The 21,177-nt window shown below is 36.6% G+C and overlaps 1 protein-coding gene across 1 annotated transcript; it reads right to left on the bottom strand.

Annotated features, from left to right (window-relative positions):
• Positions 1–11,325: 11,325 nt before the first annotated feature.
• LOC122294491 (homeobox-leucine zipper protein REVOLUTA-like) lies at positions 11,326–19,609 on the bottom strand. Its single transcript, XM_043103270.1, has 18 exons — positions 18,480–19,609; positions 18,017–18,176; positions 17,486–17,571; positions 17,285–17,375; positions 17,031–17,126; positions 16,806–16,919; positions 16,645–16,728; positions 16,295–16,450; positions 16,057–16,131; positions 15,806–15,912; positions 15,459–15,642; positions 14,561–14,749; positions 14,248–14,328; positions 13,409–13,543; positions 12,764–13,095; positions 12,377–12,482; positions 11,961–12,110; positions 11,326–11,673 (listed from the first exon to the last, which is right to left on the bottom strand). Exons 1-18 carry the CDS (start codon positions 18,710–18,712, stop codon positions 11,524–11,526), a joined length of 2,529 nt encoding a protein of 842 aa, XP_042959204.1. The 5' UTR covers positions 18,713–19,609; the 3' UTR covers positions 11,326–11,523.
• Positions 19,610–21,177: the final 1,568 nt, after the last annotated feature.

Genomic DNA, 21,177 nt, shown 5'->3' with positions numbered 1-21,177 from the left:
ACACATCTAGGAAAAATCCCTACCCTCCCTTGGAGCCATCGCCCACCCTCTTACTCTCATGTCGTTGCCAACTTGCCAACCCTCTCATTCTCACACCGTCGCCGTCAACCCAGACGTCGTTGGCCAGGTTCTCCTATCTCTTCCCCTTTTTTATTTCTTTGTTTGTTTTTTTCATGAGTTCCCATGTCTCGGTTTTTAATCAAATCTTTGGGTTTTAATTTGCTGATTGGGTTATACATACAAAGTCACAAATTTGGCCCTTTTTTCTTTTCTTTAAGCTTCAAAGATTTGGCTATTTGTTTTCCAATTTAGTTTCGTCTAGTTGTTTTTTTTTTCAATTTAGTTTTGTCTGGTTGTTTACATATATATTTTGCTCTAAACAGTATACCAATTATATTATGGTTAAAGTTTCTTATTATTATAAGTTGTTGTTGGATTAAAGGAATGATGGTGTTTTTGAGGCTGTTGGGGCTATGTTGAATACTCATTGGGTTTTCATTTGATGATTGGTAATTTGGGTTTTAATTTGCTGGTTTTGTTTGGGGAATCCATTATCCAAAAATATATCATTTCTGATGTTGTTTTAGTGGTGTTTTCATCCATAACTTTCTCATTTTCCAAATCCACCCGTATTTTTAATATACTTTTCTTTTTGTGGCACAGAAGGAAATACCATTCTATCTTCTCGAATTTTAGACTTTGGAACATTTGCTCTGTAGATTAGGCATTGAAGTATTTTCATGCATTATCTATATTGTATGTAAATAAGCACGCAGATATGAGTTGCCTGGAATTAATATCCCTTTTTGTTAAAAAATGTGCTTGGGATGAACATATTATGTTGCTGGTTCTGTTAATTTTGATGGTTCTATGTTATAACTTATCAAGATGGTTCTGTTGATGATTTGGAAATTTAAGCATGTTGCTACATTTGTTAATTGTGCACGTTTAAGACTTAAAAGTTTTAAAGTTTTAAGAGTACTGCTAGTACCCATAATATATATTCCAATGCTTGTTGTGATGTTTAAAATTGGCCATTTAAGTATGTACACAAGAGTACCTTTCAGTCATGAGTGTTGGTGATATGATCTGTGTAGTGAGTTTATGATATGCATTTGTTATATTATTTCTTTTATATATGAATCTATCTTTTATTTATACTATTAATATTATTATTTTTAATGATAATCATGTGGGTTTTGGTATAGAAGTGAGAATGAGTGGGTGAGGAAACAGGGAGCAAGCTGGGTTTTGTTGGATGGGTTGAAAATGGAGCAGAGAAAGGTAGCAGAGCAAGTTGGTGTCTGGAAGGCTGGAATTTGATTTATTATTGGTAAGGAATACAAATAATTAATTATTATGCATGAGATAATACATATTTTTGTATACATACAGATATATGCATACTTATCCATATCTAATTTTATAAACATATTTTTGTTGATCTCCTATATTATTTTAGGACCCAAATTCTATTTCTGGAGCATGTTAGTGCAGGAGTCAGAAACCACATTAATCTAGTGCCAAAATACGTACCTTGCAACTAAGCATTTCCTATGCTCCTTTATGTTTTCTTTACTAAATTTTTCATATTTGTTTCAGGCACAACTTGGAAGTTGGAACATTTGGAAGTTTGTAACATTTACTTACTTTATTTTGGTTCATTTGTTGGGATTTAGAAGTTTGTTATTTGGAAGTTTTTAATTTAATTTATTTTGGTACATTTTGGAAGTTTGTAATTTAATTTATTTCAGTGCATTTAGAACTTTGTAATTTAATGTATTTTTATTTTTTAATTTTTGAAAGCATGTTAGTGCTTGTTTTTAGTTGTATTTTTTGTTGTAATCAAAAGTGAATTATATAGTTTAGATTATAATTTTTGAAACAACTGAAATTTGAGAGCACACACAATTATTTTTTAAAAAAGTGGGCCAAATATGAAATTAAAAAAGAAAAGAAAAAAAAAACTCAAAATCTAACTCTGCTCTGACAAGTCAGAGTTGGAATCAGAGCTGAGGATGTGCCTGTCGGAGTTGGAGTCGGAGATCATCGACTTCTGACAAAGTCGGAGTCGAAGTCAGAGGTTGGCCATATCGATGACGACTTGGTCGGTGCTCAACCCTAAAGTTAAGCTCCAACTCTGACTTTGATCAGAAGTAGATTCTGACTCCAATCGGAGCTCTGAAGTAGGAAGTCGAAAGCCAACTCGAACTTAGCGTTTTTTCCATTTTTCTTCCCACCATCCAAATGTAATAACCCGCTCCTTATTTCTTCTATAATTATGAGCTTCGTTTTACGTGCCATACCTCGATAGCGTGTTTTAAAAGATACCAAGCGAATTTTAAAGCAAGCCTATTATTTTAAAAGCTTACGAATATTTTAAATATTCTGAAAATATTTATATGTGATATTTCCAATGCTATTAAACTAAACTTGTTTGTAACATAATTATAATATTTGTGAAGAGTTCCAAAAATATTATAATTGTGAAAAATTAATTAAATTAAAATATTTTAGTCATTTAAAAATATTACGAGATTTAAATTTATGTTGAAAACTCTAAATTAATTTAAATGGTTTTATTCTTTTCAAGTAATTAACAAGATTTCATCATTTTAATTAATGATGAAAGAATATTATTTTATAAACTTTAGTTTATAAAATAATATTCTATCTTAATTCCTATCAGTGTTTTAATTTAAATAAAATGTTTACACATTTTCAAATCGGTATTTAAACTCACTGATAGATCATTTTGAGGATCCCGAAACAAATGACCTGGATTAAATACCCAAGCCCTCTCTTTTTCTCTTCACTTTTCTCTTTTTCCTTTCTCTCTCCTCTCCCTCTCTCCCAGCCTGACATGCACGGCTTCCCCTTAGCCGAACCCTTCCCTCCTCCAGCCCAGCCACCGCTGGCCACCCATGGTCTCACCACCAGTCACCAGCTGCTCCGCTCCCTCTGACCAACATCTCCCCCCACCGACTAGCTCCCACGTGCCCTCCTTCTCCTCCCACGGCATCTCATCCACATGCACCGCCATACACGGCTAGCCCCTCTCTTGCCTCACACACACGAGTGGTTTCTCCACCATGCACCACCATGCACGGCTACCCACGCCACCATACCACCACCAACAACCTCCCCTAACCACCATGACCTTCCCTAGCAATTCCCATGCCCAACCAAAGTCCCTATCTCCCTCACTCTCCCCCACTCTCCCATGCACGGTTTGCACCACTCACGGCCAGATCCGCCACCACCTCGCCACACCTCCCTTAAGCTCCTCCATGCCTAGCCATAACGTCCAACCTCTCTCTTACCTCACACGCACTCTCACATTCTTGGATGCACTGTTCACGGCGTGATGCCGCCGTGCTTCTCCACCCAGACCACCCTGAGGCCACCTTGAGCCTTTCCAAGACCATGTCTAGCTATCCCTAAGCCCAAACCACCACCTTATGTGATGGACAACCACCATGCAAGGTGTGACGCCCCTAAATTCCGTTTGGAATCGGACGGACATTTGAAGCATCGAGACATGCAACACAAGGTTACCTGCCCCCGTTCATGACATATAAGATGCAATGTTCCTAATATGCATCTAACATTATGCAATATTCACAGCGGATAATTTTTTTCTTTAGCAATACTATGCACCAAATTGAAAATATCTCAAATGCTTAAAACATACTTCATACATAAAGACCCATTGAATAGATCACAACACTAGTCCAAAATGGTTATGATCCAAAAAGTACTAGAGATGCAACTCCATTGTACAAGTAGTAATTTACGTTAACTACTATATTAACATTGACGTCGCACCGTCGCTTAGTCAACTGTGTCTAGTTGATCAGCTCATGATTCTCCTTCAGGTCCTGTAACAAAATCTACCATTCGGGGGGAATGGTAGTTGGGACTACCAAAGTGAGATTTGATTACAAATCTCAGTAAGTTAACAAAAAACTTCCACACAAGCTAATGATGCATGGATGACAGTAAAAGCATAAATGCATAATCAAATTCATAAGTAATTAAAGCATAACTTGGCGTATAACATAGCATAATTGACATAACTTAAATTGAAACATGAACTGAACTTGACTTGACATGAACTTGATCTGAAACTTGACTTAACATGAAAAATACATACTCCACAGTTGTTGTGGTATCATGTATTCTACGTGTAAATACATACTCCACAGTTGTTGTGGCCCCATGTATTCTACACAAACTTGACTTAACATAAAAAATACATACTCCACAGTTGTTGTGGCCCTATGTATTCTACGTGTAAATACATACTCCACAGTTGTTATGGCCCATGTATTCTACGAAAACTTGACTTAACATGAAAAATATATACTCCACAGTTGTTGTGGCCACATGTATTCTACGTGTAAATACATACTCAACAGTTATTGTGGCCCCATGTATTCTATGGAAACTTGACTTAACATGAAAAATACATACTCCAAAGTTGTTGTGGCTCCATGTATTCTACGTGTAAATACATACTCCACAGTTGTTGTGGTCCCATGTATTCTACGGAAACTTATTCTTTAACTGCTTAAATACATACTCCACAATTGTCGTGGCCCCATGTATTCTACGTGTCACAATTGCTGTGTCTCACGTAGTGTATACGTCACAATTGCTGTGACCCCATACATAAGTAATCAAGATGAAACGTGACTGGAATACGAAATGACTGAAGCCCTAACGTAACATAACGTGACTTGAACATAACTTGAAATACATGACCAACTTGAGATAGAAACATTTCGTAACATGGTATAACATATAATAGACAACATATTTAACATGACATACTTGCAACAGTAAATATTACATGACTTGACATACATGTAATAGATGGTATACTTAGCATGACGCACTTGTAAGGTACAGTAATACATGACAGAATATATTATGTAACAGATAAAAATTGATGACAAAATAAATTCTGTATAATAGACAATTACGTGATAACTTGGCACGGTATGACATATATGATAACACACATACATACACTGTAGTTCCTTTACTTAGCACACATACATAGTAGACTGCTAGTAAGTTAAAAGCTAACTTACCTCGATCTCCGCGTTTCTTATAAAACTTTAAGCGCGATCACGAGGAACTGTAATTAGTGATTCTAAAAATTAGCACTAAATCACTAATAAATTGAAATATATAAAATACTAACTTAAAGGGTAAAATTTCCATTTTACTCTCTACATATAGGAAAATGATCGTTTTACCCATAACTTAAGAATTTTGCATACTAACTCCAAAAGTCACCAAAATTTACATGCCTCATGTAAATTTTATCCTCAACTCAAATATCAATTTAGAAAAATTTAAAACTAATCACAACTATTAAAACTCCATAGGGCCGAAATTTCCATATGCTATTTCCATTGATTTTTGTTTCCAACTTGTTTTGATCAACCTTTTGATCTATGACTTATAAATATGTGATCTTCAAACCAAACCATCACATGGTTTAAAAAGATGTCCTAAAACATATATAAGCTTCTAATTCAAGATCACATGGTTAAAAATTAACCAAAACATAAATTTAGCCAAGAACATCCACGCTTTGGCTTATTTGAATATCTCTTTACATAAAATTTCATATCTTTGAAAATAACATCAAATATCTTCAAAATAATAATATAACATGTATATAAGATGCTTAGGATCCTCCAATAAAATTATCAAAGTCGTTGGAATAGGTTTAGACCACCAAAGAGTTAAACCTTCTCAAAATAAAAACTGTTTTTCCTCTTCCAGTTTCTAAGTTTCTAAATCTAAGAAAATATTTCATCAAAACCTTTAATCATGCCAAAATCCTCAACCAATAGTCATATATACATGTTAACAATACTCCATAAAAATTTCGAACCAATATCTATCCATTAGCTTGGTCAAAAACTCCAAACTATAACATATTCTCCAGTTTATCTTCCAGAATGATCTTTCTATAGTTTATATAATATTTGACTGACCAAATGATTTTCAAATGGGACAAATAAGATATCCACATAAACTAGACTCAAAAAGGAACAACTTATATGAAGGAGACTTTATGATAAAACACTTACAAAAGCTTCAAAATGGGCATGCAAAAGAACTCCTAAAAGCTGTCCGAGAGAGAGTGTTTGATATTCTTTTAATGGAAAGTATAAATGAAAATAATTTCGTGGGGAGAGGTGGCTGGAGATACTTATGGATGAGATATGGAAAAGATGAGACTTGAGTGAGAGTTAAGTGTAGGACTCTCTTACCTGAAGTGAGAGTTAAGTGTAGGACTCTCTTACCCGGAGTAAGAGTGGAGTGTAGGACTCTCTTACCTAATAATATCTACAAAAATCAATTCAAGATATTTTTACCCAATAATATTCACGAAATTAGCTTAAAATATTTTTATCTAATAATGTCCACAAAATTAGCTTAAGATATTTTTATCCAATAATATCTACAGTTTTGAACAGACGTTTTGTCCGAAAATATGAAAAAAATGTTATTGCGCCATAAGACCTTAAATAACCCTCCGAGTCTAATGGCACAAACCATAATACATTTTGACACTTCTAACTATCTCCAATAATCAAAAACACACTTCTGATACCATAGTAAATAATAACACTAACTATGTAGTTAGACAAAAACCTATACGATTAATGGATTCGTGAAAACTTATGGGGTCTTCACGAGGTTCTTAAAGTTAATAGAAATTTCACAATTGAATTTCTAGCGGGCTGTTACACAAGGTGGACAGCCAAAGTACGTGGTGTTAATCATCGCGTACAACTCCTCCGACGCCTTGATCGTGATGAGCAACAAGCAACGCACGGGTTATCCAGTCAATGGTATAACTCTCTATCTCTCGTTATTTATGTTAATGTTAGTTGGTTTGTTGGACTGTAAACTGTGTTTTTAGTAATTGTAGAGTTTGTTGTATAGTTGTGAAGTGAAGAGTGGTTGTGTAGTGAAGTGTTGGGCGTAATTGTGTAGTATTGTGGATTGTGTTGTAAAGTATAGGTGTAAGTGTATACCGTAGTTGTGATCCAGCATGGTGTGTGAAAGGAGTACACGTGGAGTGTACTCCATGTAGTGCATCAACGCACTTTGTGATGTGCATCGTAGTGTGGTGTAGAGTGAAGAGAGTACATGTGGCGTGTGCTTTGTGCAGTGTCATGATACACCAGATGACGTGTCACAAAGGTTTGGACGGCATAGTCGAGGAGTGAAGAATGTGTTGTGTAGCGTCAGGGACTGTGTAACAGTGTCCCGAAGTAGCTGTGACGTAGCCTGTAGTCCGAGGTGACGGGTGTCACCTTATGGTTGACCTATGGCTGAGAGTATGTGTGAAGTGGTAGAAAAGTGTAAGAATAGTGCAACGGAAGCACGACGGGTGTCGTGCCATAACTCAGGATTAGTCTTAAGCTACGTGATGTGATAGATGTGCATTTGTGGATGCAGTCCTCTTATTAAGTGTCAAGATGAACTTGTACAAGGCCAGGAAGTAGGAAGAGTCCTACTAACCAGGTCTAAGCAAGTTGGTATCGGAATATGGTGCTTGTTCATGTAAGCAAGCTACCAATGGACTGTGTGTAGTCTTAAGCGATAAAGGGATAAGGTACATATGCCTCTGACGAGATACGTGTGCAGGAAAAGTTCACCATATATAATGGGTAATCTGTCATCAGCATGATTGCATGATATTTAAGCCTTAGAGTTAGCTTAAAGTCATGTGGCCTATATAGATGGGAATGAGGATTGAGTATGGGCTAGGATACATGAAGATAGTAATGGGTAAGTTGTCTAAGATTAGGATGCGTGACTTAGTCAGTCTAAGTCATGCATCGGCATGTGGTTGATAGAAGTATAAGATGCAGGTCTTAGTGTCTTAGCCCTAAAGTAAATCACGGAGGTTCACTTTAAGCAATAAGACTCCAAAAATTTTAGCATACTAAATGGCACGTAAGAGCCTAGGGATGGATGGAGAATATTCCAAGTGAAGCATAATTATATTTCTAGTATAGTTGCTTATGCATTAGATAGAGAATGACGTAAGGTTATGTGTATGCATGTAGGTTACTATCTAACGCGCACACGAATGAACTGCATGGAATGAGTATAGCATAAAGTCTAGGTAAGTATTGCGTTCATACTCTTCTAGAGTTTTCTAAATAAAAGAAGATGAAAATGAAAAGTTTTTCTTTACGAAACACGCTTTATGAAAGAACACTAAGTATAAGTTTTCAAGTATACGTACATAATGACCCTCTTTGATAGCCCCTTTTCATGCACCAAAGTACGTAAGTGTATGCATATGGATGGATATTATACATGGTATGTATGGTACGTATGTTCACGAAATGAAATGAGAGGCCTCAGCATGAAGAAACTGTTTTAAAATGTCTCATGCTTTTAAAATGACTTTTATGAATGAAAAGTTATAAGGACTGTAAGAACTTAATGAAAGAACTGTAAAGGATTGAATGGACTATAAAGGAATGAAAGGACTAAAATGAATGAATAGACTAAATGTTTGATGTATGAAAATAAGTAACGACCATATGAATAGAATGAAAATGATACCAAAGAACTGGACTGGGCAGATTGCAATGTCGGTTAAGTAATATTAGTAGTGCACCCAGTGATGCACCCTGACGGAATGGATTCCCAACCCGTAGCCACAGGCAGAATTAGTTCCAAAAGACCGCTAATCCCAGCACACGGGGCGCAACAGTATACAACGGCCAATGAAAGCGATAAAAAAGAATGTATGCATGTTAAAAAAGAATACATGTATATATGAAAATATATATGCATGAAAAGACTCTTTAAGAAATGAAGGCAGCGAGGCGTGGGGAACTGTTTTACAAGAAGAAAACATTTTTAAAGAAAAACTTCATCTCGCAACGTTTTAAAACAAATTAAATGTCTATGCATGATATGTATATGATATTTATGGAGTGATGAATGTATGATTGAAAACCAATGTTATTATATTTTAACTGTATGAAGTAATACTTACGAGTCATTGACTCATTTTAGTTTTAATGTGTGCCCTCCTATGAACAAAATGAGCATGACGTGTCAAGACAGGCACAACTCAAGGGGAAGAGCACAAAAGCCTAGGCAAGATATTTTTTATGAGAGACTTCAATTATAAAATATAATGTTTTTCCACTGTAACTTTTTAATTAAGAAAACAAGTTTTATTTATAAACATTAAGTCTTTTGTATCCTAATACAAAAGGAAAGAAAATTTCAAAATGAACCGTAATTCCTGTCTATTTTATTAAAATCATTTTCTAAATGACCCACCACAAGGATGGGCGTTACACCAGATAACTTCCAAAATTTCCAAACAACATCCAAACAATATACACCAACATTCAAACAAAAATTAAGAAATTTCTTACTTGGATTTTATCTATCTGTTTTGCTTTCTCAGTCTCACGAAACCCATCTTACCTCACATATAACAGATCTAATCGGTCTTAGTTCGGCCACCATCTTCGTTGGATGGCACGGCCCATCTCTATCTCACCATGCTTCTCTCAACTCTCGGCATCAAAAAGTGAAAAAGGCTGAAGGATGAGGGACCAGGGGTAGAAATAAGTCTGAAGGGTGAAGGGGGAAGGACTAGAAGGTAAAGTGAAGAATCGAAGATTGTTTTCTTGGAAAAGAGTGAGATAAGTTTGGAGTTGGGGTACTATATTGTATAGTTTAAAAGCCTAAAAAAAAAATGTTCACTTGGGCATTGGGTGCTCAAATTCCAGCGATGGAGATTAATAAAAACAAAAGCAACAATTAGACTAATCGAGTCTTACTTATTTATGTTGTAATGTTAAATATATTAAGTACATCTACCAAAGTCGGTAGTATGAAGTCTTGTTCAACTCTTAACTCCGAATATTTTTACCCTTCGACTTTAAAATCAAAGCAAATGTCAGCCAGAGTTGATCGTTACAATTTTTGCCCACTCTTACTTACCGCTTGGTTAAATAATAGTATTTTTATCAAAGTATTCCTTCAAAACTTCGACATTTAGATATCAGAGGCAGGATAGGTAACTTCTTATCTCAACTTATTTTTAAAAATTCTAATAAATTTTCTTTACTTCTCTCATCATCCAAACAAGGTATATCACGAGGTGTTGGATCATGCCAACCTCTCCTCTCCAGCACAATAAGCAACGGGAGAGGGTGAATCCAAGTCCTACAAAGCCCCCGTCCCTACCATGCGGGAACGATGGATCTCGAACTCTCTCCCCAGCCTAAACTCCATCGAGATGTCATAGAGGATCCATGAAACCTATCCTCTGGCCTGCGTTGGGAGGGAGGCAGAACCACCTGTCCCTTAGTGAGAACAAAGTGGCTGGGTGTAAATCCGCCCTTCCCGTAACATATCGAACAAACATGGAACAACTGAAGTCTAAACATGTAGGAAACTTGCCATCTAGAACTGGACGAAATGTTGACAAATTTCTTGAATTGCAAGAAGACGTGAAACTCTCCTCGAAATTATCATCCAAAACTGAGACCTTAACTCTTACAACCATTGCAGAGACATCATTTTCTTCGCAGAGAACCCACCAAGAATTGAAGACCCTGATCCCATTGAACACCCCCCCCCCCCCCCCCCCCCCCCCCCTTTTTTCTGTCATGCAAGCATGCTTTTAACAAAAACAGTGCATACCTATTCAAAGCTTTTTAGCTAGAGACATACGCATCCGACAGCCCTCCAAATTCCAACAAAAAACAATTAGCAGTAAAAGACACCACCACTATCAAAACTCCCCACAATTAATGTTTGGTGGAGAACTCCCAGAAACAGATGGAAGCTTTACCCATGATGCCAGACTAGTAAGGCTAATAATTAATGCACTTAGCCGAGTTTGCAACCTTTAACATGCCTACACCGCTACAGAATTTACATGTACCTGAGCTCAGACAGAAGCAAAAGACATTATTGGCACCAGAAGCAAGGACATATAATTATACACGTATGTACACCACTTTATTTAAATGAAAATACAGATTTAGGTGGTGTGGAAACTGAAAGTGCCGTATGTGATTTCTGCAAAGAGTTGCAGCAGAGGAGCAGCAAGGACTAAAAACAACAATGCTTTTGTAACTCCTCATTTGTCAGACACTGCATGCTACAAAAGACGGGAAAAGTAGATCTCTTGTTCCTCCCCGTAGCTGCTTCAAGTTCCGATACAAATTTTTTGTAGGATAGTTTTACCACCAAAATTACACATAGATTAAGTTGATTAACCATATTTATAAGGGCGCATTAAATAAAAATTGAATTAAATTTAATAAAATGCATGCAGACCTGAGGCTGGGATTTAGATAGTACAAAACTTCCATTCTCTTTTCTTTTTCCCCCCATCTCTTGCAAGTATGTCCCATAGTTGCTTTTCATTTTTCCCAGATTACAGATTCAAGAGGGAAAAAGAGCAGGGTAAATGGATTATATGAACTGAAATTTTCACACAAAAGACCAATTTACGAAAGAGAAGGCCAGGCAGTGGACAGTGGTCTCGTCTGCAGCAAGGACTTTCCATGCAACTGCTTGTTCGTATGAAACATGGCGACCCATGGTTGACATGCAGATTCCAGAAGGCAAGTAAGTGAAACCCTGATATCAGATGTTAATGAAAGCAGAAACCATTTGGTCAGTTGCGTTCCAGCAAAAACCACGTAAAAAGAAAGGTAATTTGATGAGTTCGACATAACAACAACAATAATGTGTCCGACAACAAATGAAACAAACAAAAAAAATGGGTGGAGGGGGTTCTATTAGTTTTTGATTGAATTGAGAAGAAAATTTGAAGGCTGGCAGAAGATGCTAAACCGGATGACAGTACATGTTTCAGTCATTCTAAAGCACAAGAAAATACATAAAAATTTTCATGTACAAGTTACCTGTTGCATTAACTTGGCAAAATCAGCACATAGTGCCTTGCGCCCAGACTCATCAAAGATTTTATCGAGTGTAATGTCTTGTAGAGCAACTAGAGTTGTTTCCAACATGTCGAGCCCTGCCTGATTTGCAAAGATGAAAACCGGCAATGACTGCACCAATAAAACTCAGATTCAGCAAAAATCTCTCAAGATGTATTTAGATTAAGCTGAATCACCATCAATGGGACATGCACACAATTCCACACCATTCCAGTAAGTATGAAAGAGAACAAAGTTCCTCCAAACTGGGATGAAGAAACTTCCTCCAACCCAAACTAATAATTTTCCATGTTCCCTAGAAAACATGTTTTTTTTAATATCATGTGCTTCTCACATACTCAAGAATAGGCATGTTGTCTACCGTAATATAACTTTACCTTTAATGTGCAGCACATAATGGCATCCTGATGATCCCACAGATGTTTTAACACTGAATCACCTCCCAGAGAATCGGATCCCAGCAATTCTGCCCCTAAATGGTAACTGAGAAAAAGTAAAGGAGATATAAATACCATCTAAATTTACAAATATAAGACTACAATAAACTAGCTAGTACAGTGCTTAGAAGAAAACAAATAATGAGACCTAGCTTGTGCTGCAATTATTGGAATGATATATACTAAAGCTTATAATAACTGCTTTGTATAAGATAGGCTCATCATGATTTTTATTAACTTTTGCATGCAGCAGGATTGAAACCTGCTATCATCTGATTGAAAGCCTCCTATGTCCATGCCATATATCCAATTTGCAGCTGAACATACCTATAGCTCTGGCAAATCCAGTGCGCTAGTGTAAGAGCCTCTGGAGAGCCAGGAGAAAGTTTTGGTCCCACAGCTGGGCTCAAACCTGCAGGCGATATCGCCATAGCAACCCTCTGCACAGAGGAAATAACACTTCGGACATATTGACGAGCCATGTTTGCAACATTATCTTGCAGACTGCTATCAAATGGAAACTGGAAAGCAATAGTCAACACTGATCGAGAATGACATGAGGATGCATCCCCTGCAGAATGGTCTGTAGCAGGACCCACTTCAAGACTAGATGTCAGATCTAGGGTGCGATGTGTTGGCAACGAATCCTTTGCATCACACTGTAAAATAAAAATTAATTATTATCATGGTGAAAAGTGCTATGTAAAACTGAACTCCAGCAATACCCCAAGGCTAACATCTTGAATTTGATGCAAATGTTAACACACTTCATATAAACCATCTTGGGCTTCATGATTAAGCATGTGCAAAACGATTAATAAGTCATAATAGAGGGGAATTTTTTACTCATTTGAGTCAGAAATTGGACACTACATTTCTATTCAACAAAAAATCTAATTTACATTTACAAATATCTTAAATTGATCGAAAAATGAAAATTGTGGAAGTACAAGTAGCACTGATAAACTCAACTGTTTTTGAATCCAATGGGATGATACGGAAACCAGAGGGCAGCAACGGAGCATCATCTGGAAACATCTCATCAATTGTAGCAAATATAAGTTCAGAACAGGCTCCTACAGCATGTTCATCAACTCCATTACATATCTGCCAAAGAAAAAAGGAACCAAATTACGGTTACATGCAATGAAACTTGGATAAGTCTGACCCATCAAATGCAGAAATCTCTAGTACCCAAACAAAGCATGCATGCATACTTCACACCTACCCCACATGGAAAAAAATAACATATTGGTGGCTTTCAAACAAAGCTGAACTCACACCACTGCTGACCATGCTTAGAACCAGCTTGTGATATCAAAGACAATGATAAAAAACACAAGAATTTCTCAAATTAGTGCTAAGCAATCCTAAGACTTTAAAAGAATGTGACATTTCTCTAACACTTGTGAGGGTTATTAATAAAATTAAGGGGTACTATCCTCTTCTTTAAAAAAAATCCCTAAGACTTGAATAATCAAAAAAATTTCCACTATTTAAACAAGATAATAAACTAATTTTACATTAACACAGAAATTAGCAATATAAATGACAAGTGGTAAGGCTTTAAAAACGGACTATAAAATGCTCAATACTTTCTTCTTCAACACTCCTTCCTTGGACTGCATCAATTCACTTCAATGGGCTACCTCTACATGATTATCTTGCATCTTTTTCTATTTCTAGCTAGATAACTTGTACACTCCTCGTTATACATGGAATGCAGATTTAGCATCTTATATAATGAAATGAATATCACTTAACAAAGAAATGGTAAAAGATTTCAGAAGCAAAAGTTTAGAAAAAAGCACCTGCAAGAGATGAATGTCCCTTGATACAAAAGCATCTTCTTGAGGAAGACAATGGCTTTCAAGTCGAATAATCTCGAGAACCTGGAATACAAACCAAGAGACATCAAGAAGCAAATATCTGTTACATGTTCTATCACAATCTGCAAACAAACAAACAAACAAAAAATTGCATCTTCTCCCAGCAAAAGCAAGAGAGCGGCATTCAATGTTAACTCTAAGCGGAGGAAATAAAATATACATGCCTAATGGTCCAAATGTCCAACAAAATAAATTAGCTTCATTTTGGTGGATAAACGATCATTAGAAAGCATACCTCTTCATGTTCTATTGTGTGGCCAAGAGGCATGATAATTTGGCTCCCAGTAAATCTTGTAGGCCTCATTCCCGGGAAAGTATATGAACCTGCTTTTAGTGATGCAGCAGAATATGCATCAACATTGAAATCAGCCCACTCTGAACGGTGCTCCCTCAAGAAACGAACCAGCACTGCAGGAGGGACATTCTGGCAAGAAAAAGGAAAAATATGCACAACCACGTTAAACATATGCACAAGTGCAAGTGCTACACGGAAGTAGGATCCCTCGAGAATTCGCTACTAAACTTTCTTTTCTGATTCATGATGAACATTTTGCTAAGTATTTTAGTTATAGAATCTAGATCATCAAATAAGCTAAAAAAAAAGACTATCAGCACCAAAATGTCTAAAGTTATAAAACATTTAAGCATATGTGTCTCGGAAAAAATAGGCTTCAAATTCACGTCAGAGTTCCAGACCAAACAAATCTAGGAAAGTCTGTTCCAACCAGTGAAGGTCCAACAATTTAGAATAATCATAAGACTTTCCCTGTTAGGCTTGCAAGAGATTTGCAAGATTTAGTCAGCAACATGAAAAAAAAGGGTGGGGGAAGTAAGTTTTAACCCCAAACTACAACCATTTCTTCAATTGCACCTTAACTATCAAAACTGTCGATTAGTACCCTTGATCACACTTCATCGTCAAGAGTTTTCCATGTGTCCTATTCTCATCAATCTTGCAGGTCAGATTGAAACTAAGAGTGAAAATTAATAAAAATCAATAGCTTGGGATGCTAATTGATGGTTTTGGTTGTTTGAAGTTCAATTTGAAAATATATGTAGTCTGGAGGTACAAAATATAATTTCCAAAAAATTAACTACATTTACTACCCATCAGAGGCAGTTTCTATACTTACTTGGAGTAGCATGGAAGCCTTAGCACAGAGAATTCCTCCACCTAGCGTGAGGAAATTAGCAGGATTAGAAGTGGTGCTCAGGTTCTTGGTTGAATTAACTGATATAATCACATCTTCAGCACCATCACAGTTCATCAATGACCAGCCATCATCATTGAATCCATTTACAGCATCATTGAAGCCTCTGCAACAACAGAGCATATAAAGTATTCAATGGAAAGTATAGATTAATATGCAAAACGAACAGCAAAATACCCTGAAATCGATCACCATGTCTTTCACAACAGTCTACTTAAATACTACAGAGAAACCTAGAAACCAAGTAACAAAGATAATGAAGCAGCTACCTGCTTAATCGTTGGCTAAAAGTCCTCAGAACAGCTGGCTGCCTGCCAAAACCATATACAACCTCACCACTCATCTCCTGAGCTATTTGCCTGATATAACGTAGCCCCTTCACAGACAATATGTATCAGTCAGCACATTCTCTATCATTGTTATTTCTATTTTGCTGGGATGGGGGAAATTTATATTGTACTCAAATTGAACTCCATGAAGAAGAAAAGCCTACTTATTAAACCAAACAGTATTTACTAACCGCAATCGTCATTTTTTGGGCCACCATTTTTGATGATTCATAAAGCGGCCGCAGCACTTCTGGCACACTCCAAGCCTGGGAGAGAATTAAAGGAATTATCTTATTTTTTTATCCTTAGTTTCTACTGCCAGATTATATTTTTTTCTGGGAGGGGAGGGGGATGAGTAAAAATACCAAAAACTTTATTAAGTGTGCCAGGGACAGGCATTTTAAAGAAGCTTATTGCCAAGAGTCAAACCTCAAGATTCAGGTGGTCAACAATATGGATTATTGACCCTCCACCCTCACATGGCCGAATCAGGTAGCCACTAGGAAGCATTTCAGCTCTCACAAACTGAGCAGCAGCTGCTGCATTTGGGCCAGCACCAGAACCAGAAAGGGATCTCTCGCAAACCTTCAGACATTAACCGGAAAAAACACATTAAAAGCATATACAATAGGCATCCTCAATCTTTGTTTTGGTAAGTAATAGGCATCCTCAATCTAAGGAGAGATTGCATTGTTTACTAGAAGTACCAACTTACAAGTACGTCATAATCAAGTATTGTGCAATCATATATTGAGTTTAATATTCAGGGGCATGCTTACCACAAGACTGCCATTTTCTAGGCTTGTAGTGTATCTTAAAGTCCAAAAATCCCGTGCAGGAGCCAGCGTAGTTGGAGCATATGTCTGAAGTTATTTTGATGTTATTCTCTGAATGATTACATTTATTTGTAGAAGAAACCTAAAGTTACATTCATGTTCACCTGTGTGTAAACTAGTTCAATTGTCCCTCCATTTCCAGCTGGAAACATGGTGAAAACTTCAAGGCTCCGACAGTCCCGGAACCAAGTTAGGCGATCTTTAAGGATCTCTGCAGTCTATTGAGAACTCATGTATCAATGCATCAACCTATTCACTTGATAAAACAGCTTAATGCAAACAATCAACAACAGCCACCTAGATTATTTCAGTGATACTAGTAAACATACCTTTGTAGGTTCCAAACTCACAAGACCACACGCTCGAGCTGCCACTCCACTGCAACTTTGTGAAATGGTAAAGATCCCAACCGAATCCGGACCAGGCTGACAACAAATTAAAACAACTGGCTCAGGTAATACAGCTTCAAAATAGGAGAAACTTGGTATCATTCTTGCACACATAATTCTAAAAAATGTAACACCAAATTTAAGTCTGTCTCAGTCCAAAAGCATTCTATATTATCATTTAAGGAAATTAAAACCTTCATCCCAGGCATCTGGACCCAATCAACAGCAGTTCCTGTAGCCTTGGAAAGGAACTCTGCCAAGGTCTCCTCTGCAATGGAGAGAAGTCTGCCAAACAAGAAGAAAAAAATATCAGTCAGAAAAGGCACCAAAATAAAGATTCATATCACAAGAAACGCAGTGAAAAGAGAAAGCTCTCCATTGGTATTTGAGATTACCCAGCAGGGTTATTAGCATCTCTTAGAGAATGCTGAGGAGTGGTAGCCACTGAGTCACAACTTGCATCGGTAGTTGCCGCTGGTGCCTACAGATGGATCAACATGTTATCATGAATAACAACATCAAACCACTTCAAACTTTACCCCAGCCAAGTAGGCCCTTTAACTCGTTAAAGGGTAGAAAGCTGCAAACACTATCAATATCCTTGAAACATCTCAGTCGTGGCATTGTTTGAAGATAGGAAGAGTCAACCAAAATAAAATACATGCAGACAAATTAGGGTCAAAACAAATAGAGAAATAATTGGCTCGCATTAAATTACCGAAAAATTACAAACAAACAAAAAAAAAAATCATGCACAATCTAATAAAGAGTTGATCCATCATTAATTCCCTGTTAATAGATAAGGAGTAAGTTTTCTTGAACACATATCCCGCGATCAGAAACCCTTAATGATCGCAACACAAAGATCAGGGAGAAGGAAACAAGAAGAGCAAGCAATTTAAAAGAGAACAAACATATGTGCTTACAGTATGAAGCTGTTGCCGCATATGGCCATTTTCGCATACGAGCTGTGAAACCTGTTTCTGCAGGCGATCATTCTCCTCCATCAACAACTTGTTCATCGCTGACAATTTCCGGTTCACAGTCTGAAGGCGCGAAGCCTCTTTTCTCTGCTTCTCTCGGCACCTGCATGGCCAAACACCATTACCTTTCAGCCTCCACACACTCCTCTAGCCCCCCCCCCCCCCCCCAAAAAAAAAAAACTAGCCTGCTTTTATGAAACATATAGCCACTTGAATAGGTCAAGAACCAATTGAAAAGAGGAAATAATTCTTGCTCAGAATACAGTCTTATAAAAACACGCCTGGAAATGCCACGAACACTAGTATTTGGTTCAAACATTTGCGCCCATAAGGAAACGAATTTGAAAGATGCGAAACCATGAAATGAAACCCAATCACCCAAACGACGAAAGGACCATCCCGATACCTGCGATTCTGGAACCAGACTTTGATCTGCTTGGGGTCGATGTTGGAGAGAATGGGGCACTCCCGGATCAACTGCTGCCGGCGCAACGAGCTGGGTTTTGGACACTCTGCATAGACGCGCTCTAGTGCCTCTACCTGCTCAGCCGTGTACCTTACGTACTTGCCGGCATCAAGGTGCCGGTCGATGCTCCCACTGCTGCTCTCTCTGTGCTGCTGAGCCACAGCCAACGCCATTTCTCTCAAATCCTAACCAAGAAAAAGTCGATTGAAAGCTGCTTCCTTTGTGCGTTTTGGCTTAGAGAGTTTGAGGTTAAAGATTCTTTCGCTTCGTAAAGTCCGTCTCCGTTTGGAGTGGGGAACACTTAGTTTTGCTTGTTGGAGAAGGTAAGACCAAAATGCTAAAGGCAATATACGTATAATACAGACACGTTGAGAGCCTGTATCTTTCTAAAGCCTCAGCGCTATTGGCTCACCAAACTTTAAGAATGAAAGGCTATAAAGAAATACTCCGGTTTAAGTTTCCCACAGATAGAACCAGAAGCTTCACCGAAACCCCTTGCTGTTTTGAACAACCTCAAACGGAGATATCCTCAGATTTTCCTTCCAAACGAAGAGCCTTCCTCTAAAAAAAGGGGAGAAAATACACTTGTTACTCAAGAACCCTGATCTCAAACTTCGTGTTTTTCAGCTAAATCTCAAACAAAAAACTAAAAAAGATCCTCCAATGAATTCGTTAAAGCTATTATTTATGCTTGTTCACAGAGAGAACCACGGGTAGACGAAAGAAGCGATTAAAATCAGAAAACTTAATAAAAGCGACGGCTCTCTCTCTCTCTCTTTCTCTCTGGGCAAGAGAGACAGTGGTTGAAGATCAGAGAGAAGGGAGTAACGATAATATACAAGCAAAAAGAAAAGAAGGCGAGACCCTAATCATGACGAGAAGCTACTCTAGAAAAATGAATATTGGGGAAAGATTTTGGTGCTATTTCTGAGGGTATGAAGTAGGGAGATGGGAGAGAGCCCAAGACAGTGATGTGATCTGAGCTTGGTGCTGAGCTGAAGCAGTGGAAAATGAGAGAGAGAAATAGAGATGATTTGCACGCGAATCGAGAGACACGAGCAAGAAGCAGGAATGGTTTCTTTATTATAATTTCGGCCGCAGTTACGCCGTTGTCCCTAGTGTTTCTTTTTATTGACGTCTTAGGCCCCCGAGGTCACAGCCTCGCAGCCGGCCCCCCTCTCTCTCTCTCTGTGCATCGGTCAATTAACCAAATCTATATCCTCAGTACATATTTATTGTGGTACTCCGTTCCATAATACTTTTTGCCTCAATTTTTCAATTAAATTATTAAAAAAATTATATTTATAAATTTAGCTTAAATTTTACTATTTATTAAAAGAAACGGCAGTACAATTATAGATATTTTATAAATTAAATTTATTTTATAGTAGAGAATAATTTTACATATTTTTTTGTGAAATTTTCTTTTGAACTAAAATATTTCTCTTTTTCAAATTAACTGAATATGAAATTTATATAAAAAAATTATTTTTTAATAATAAAATTTATTTTTTAAATATACAAGAATATATCTTAAAATTGTATCAAGCGTCACTCTAAAATATTACTTCTATTAATATTTATGATTATGGAAATAAAAATTAGTAAATAAAAGATATGGAGATTCTCAATAGTTTTTTTTCAAATCACTTGTTGTAATGTTAGAAAAATAAACTAGAAATAACATAGAAGGTTCATATTTGTATCTAAGGTTGAAAAGAATTATCACCTTGATTGATAGTTGCCCTAACAAGTTCAAGAACGAGTTGCTTGAAGGAGCCACAATAATCCGTGTAAACTTGTGTTGAATGAGTTTGGAATGGTGACAACTTTGATAGATTAACAATTAATACTAATATAATAGAAAATAACGATTTTTTCTTATACTTTTATCTCTACTCGAGATTCAAGAATACAAGAACTCCTAATTTTAAGTAAAGTGATAAAATAGGTGAATATAATATATCATAGATCACAACTTTCTAATTTTCAACTTAAGTAGTAGATGTGTCAAGTGACTCAAACCCTCATGAATAATCAGATCTTGAAGATATAAAATTGTTGAATTGAATAAAGTGATTTGAAAACATAGCGTCGTATAAGTCTGATGCATCTACTGTTTGAACGCGTTGCTTCATTTGATTACTTGGAAAGTTTGCATATTTAAGAATATATATCAAAGACAATGTTGAAAATTGATGGATGTTAAACATAACCAAATTGAATGAAAATGGGGGCTCAAAGCTTTGAAAAGAGGGAGATGGTTTTGGAGAGAGAGATTGATTACTAGAATGAGATTTTTGTTTATCCTCTACAATTTTAAATCAAATAGTCAATTCAATTTGTGACGTAATAGTGAGGAGAGCACCTACAAAATAGGTACCAATTCCTCGCCCACACCCAAAAAAAAAAAGAAAAAACATGTTCCCCTAAATGTAACAATGGTATAACTGAAGACGTATTAAATTCACCAATAAATTTGTCAATAAACATGATATTCATCATCATCCCTACATAAAAGAAATTAAGGCTACTCGAATATAGGGTTGATCTCAATTTATTTTATTTTATTATTATGAATTTATTAAATTTTTATTTAAAATATAATAAATAATTTAATTTTTTTCAAATTTTAAAA

Source organism: Carya illinoinensis, chromosome 14, assembly GCF_018687715.1.
Source record: "Carya illinoinensis cultivar Pawnee chromosome 14, C.illinoinensisPawnee_v1, whole genome shotgun sequence".
NCBI classification, from domain to species: domain Eukaryota; kingdom Viridiplantae; phylum Streptophyta; class Magnoliopsida; order Fagales; family Juglandaceae; genus Carya; species Carya illinoinensis.
Note: the sequence above shows the minus strand (reverse complement) of the source record. Positions and strands in the feature narration are given on the sequence as shown.

Bases quoted from the DNA above. Each gene is read 5' to 3' on its own strand.
- LOC122294491 (XM_043103270.1), bottom strand. From the start codon at position 18,712: ATGGCGTTGGCTGTGGCTCAGCAGCACAGAGAGAGCAGCAGTGGGAGC. The intron at 16,729-16,805 runs GTGAACATGAAT...AAATAACTTCAG, and splicing joins TTGAACTAGTTTACACACAG to ACATATGCTCCAACTACGCT. The intron at 11,674-11,960 runs GTAACTTGTACA...ATCTGATATCAG, and splicing joins TTGCCAAGTTAATGCAACAG to GGTTTCACTTACTTGCCTTC.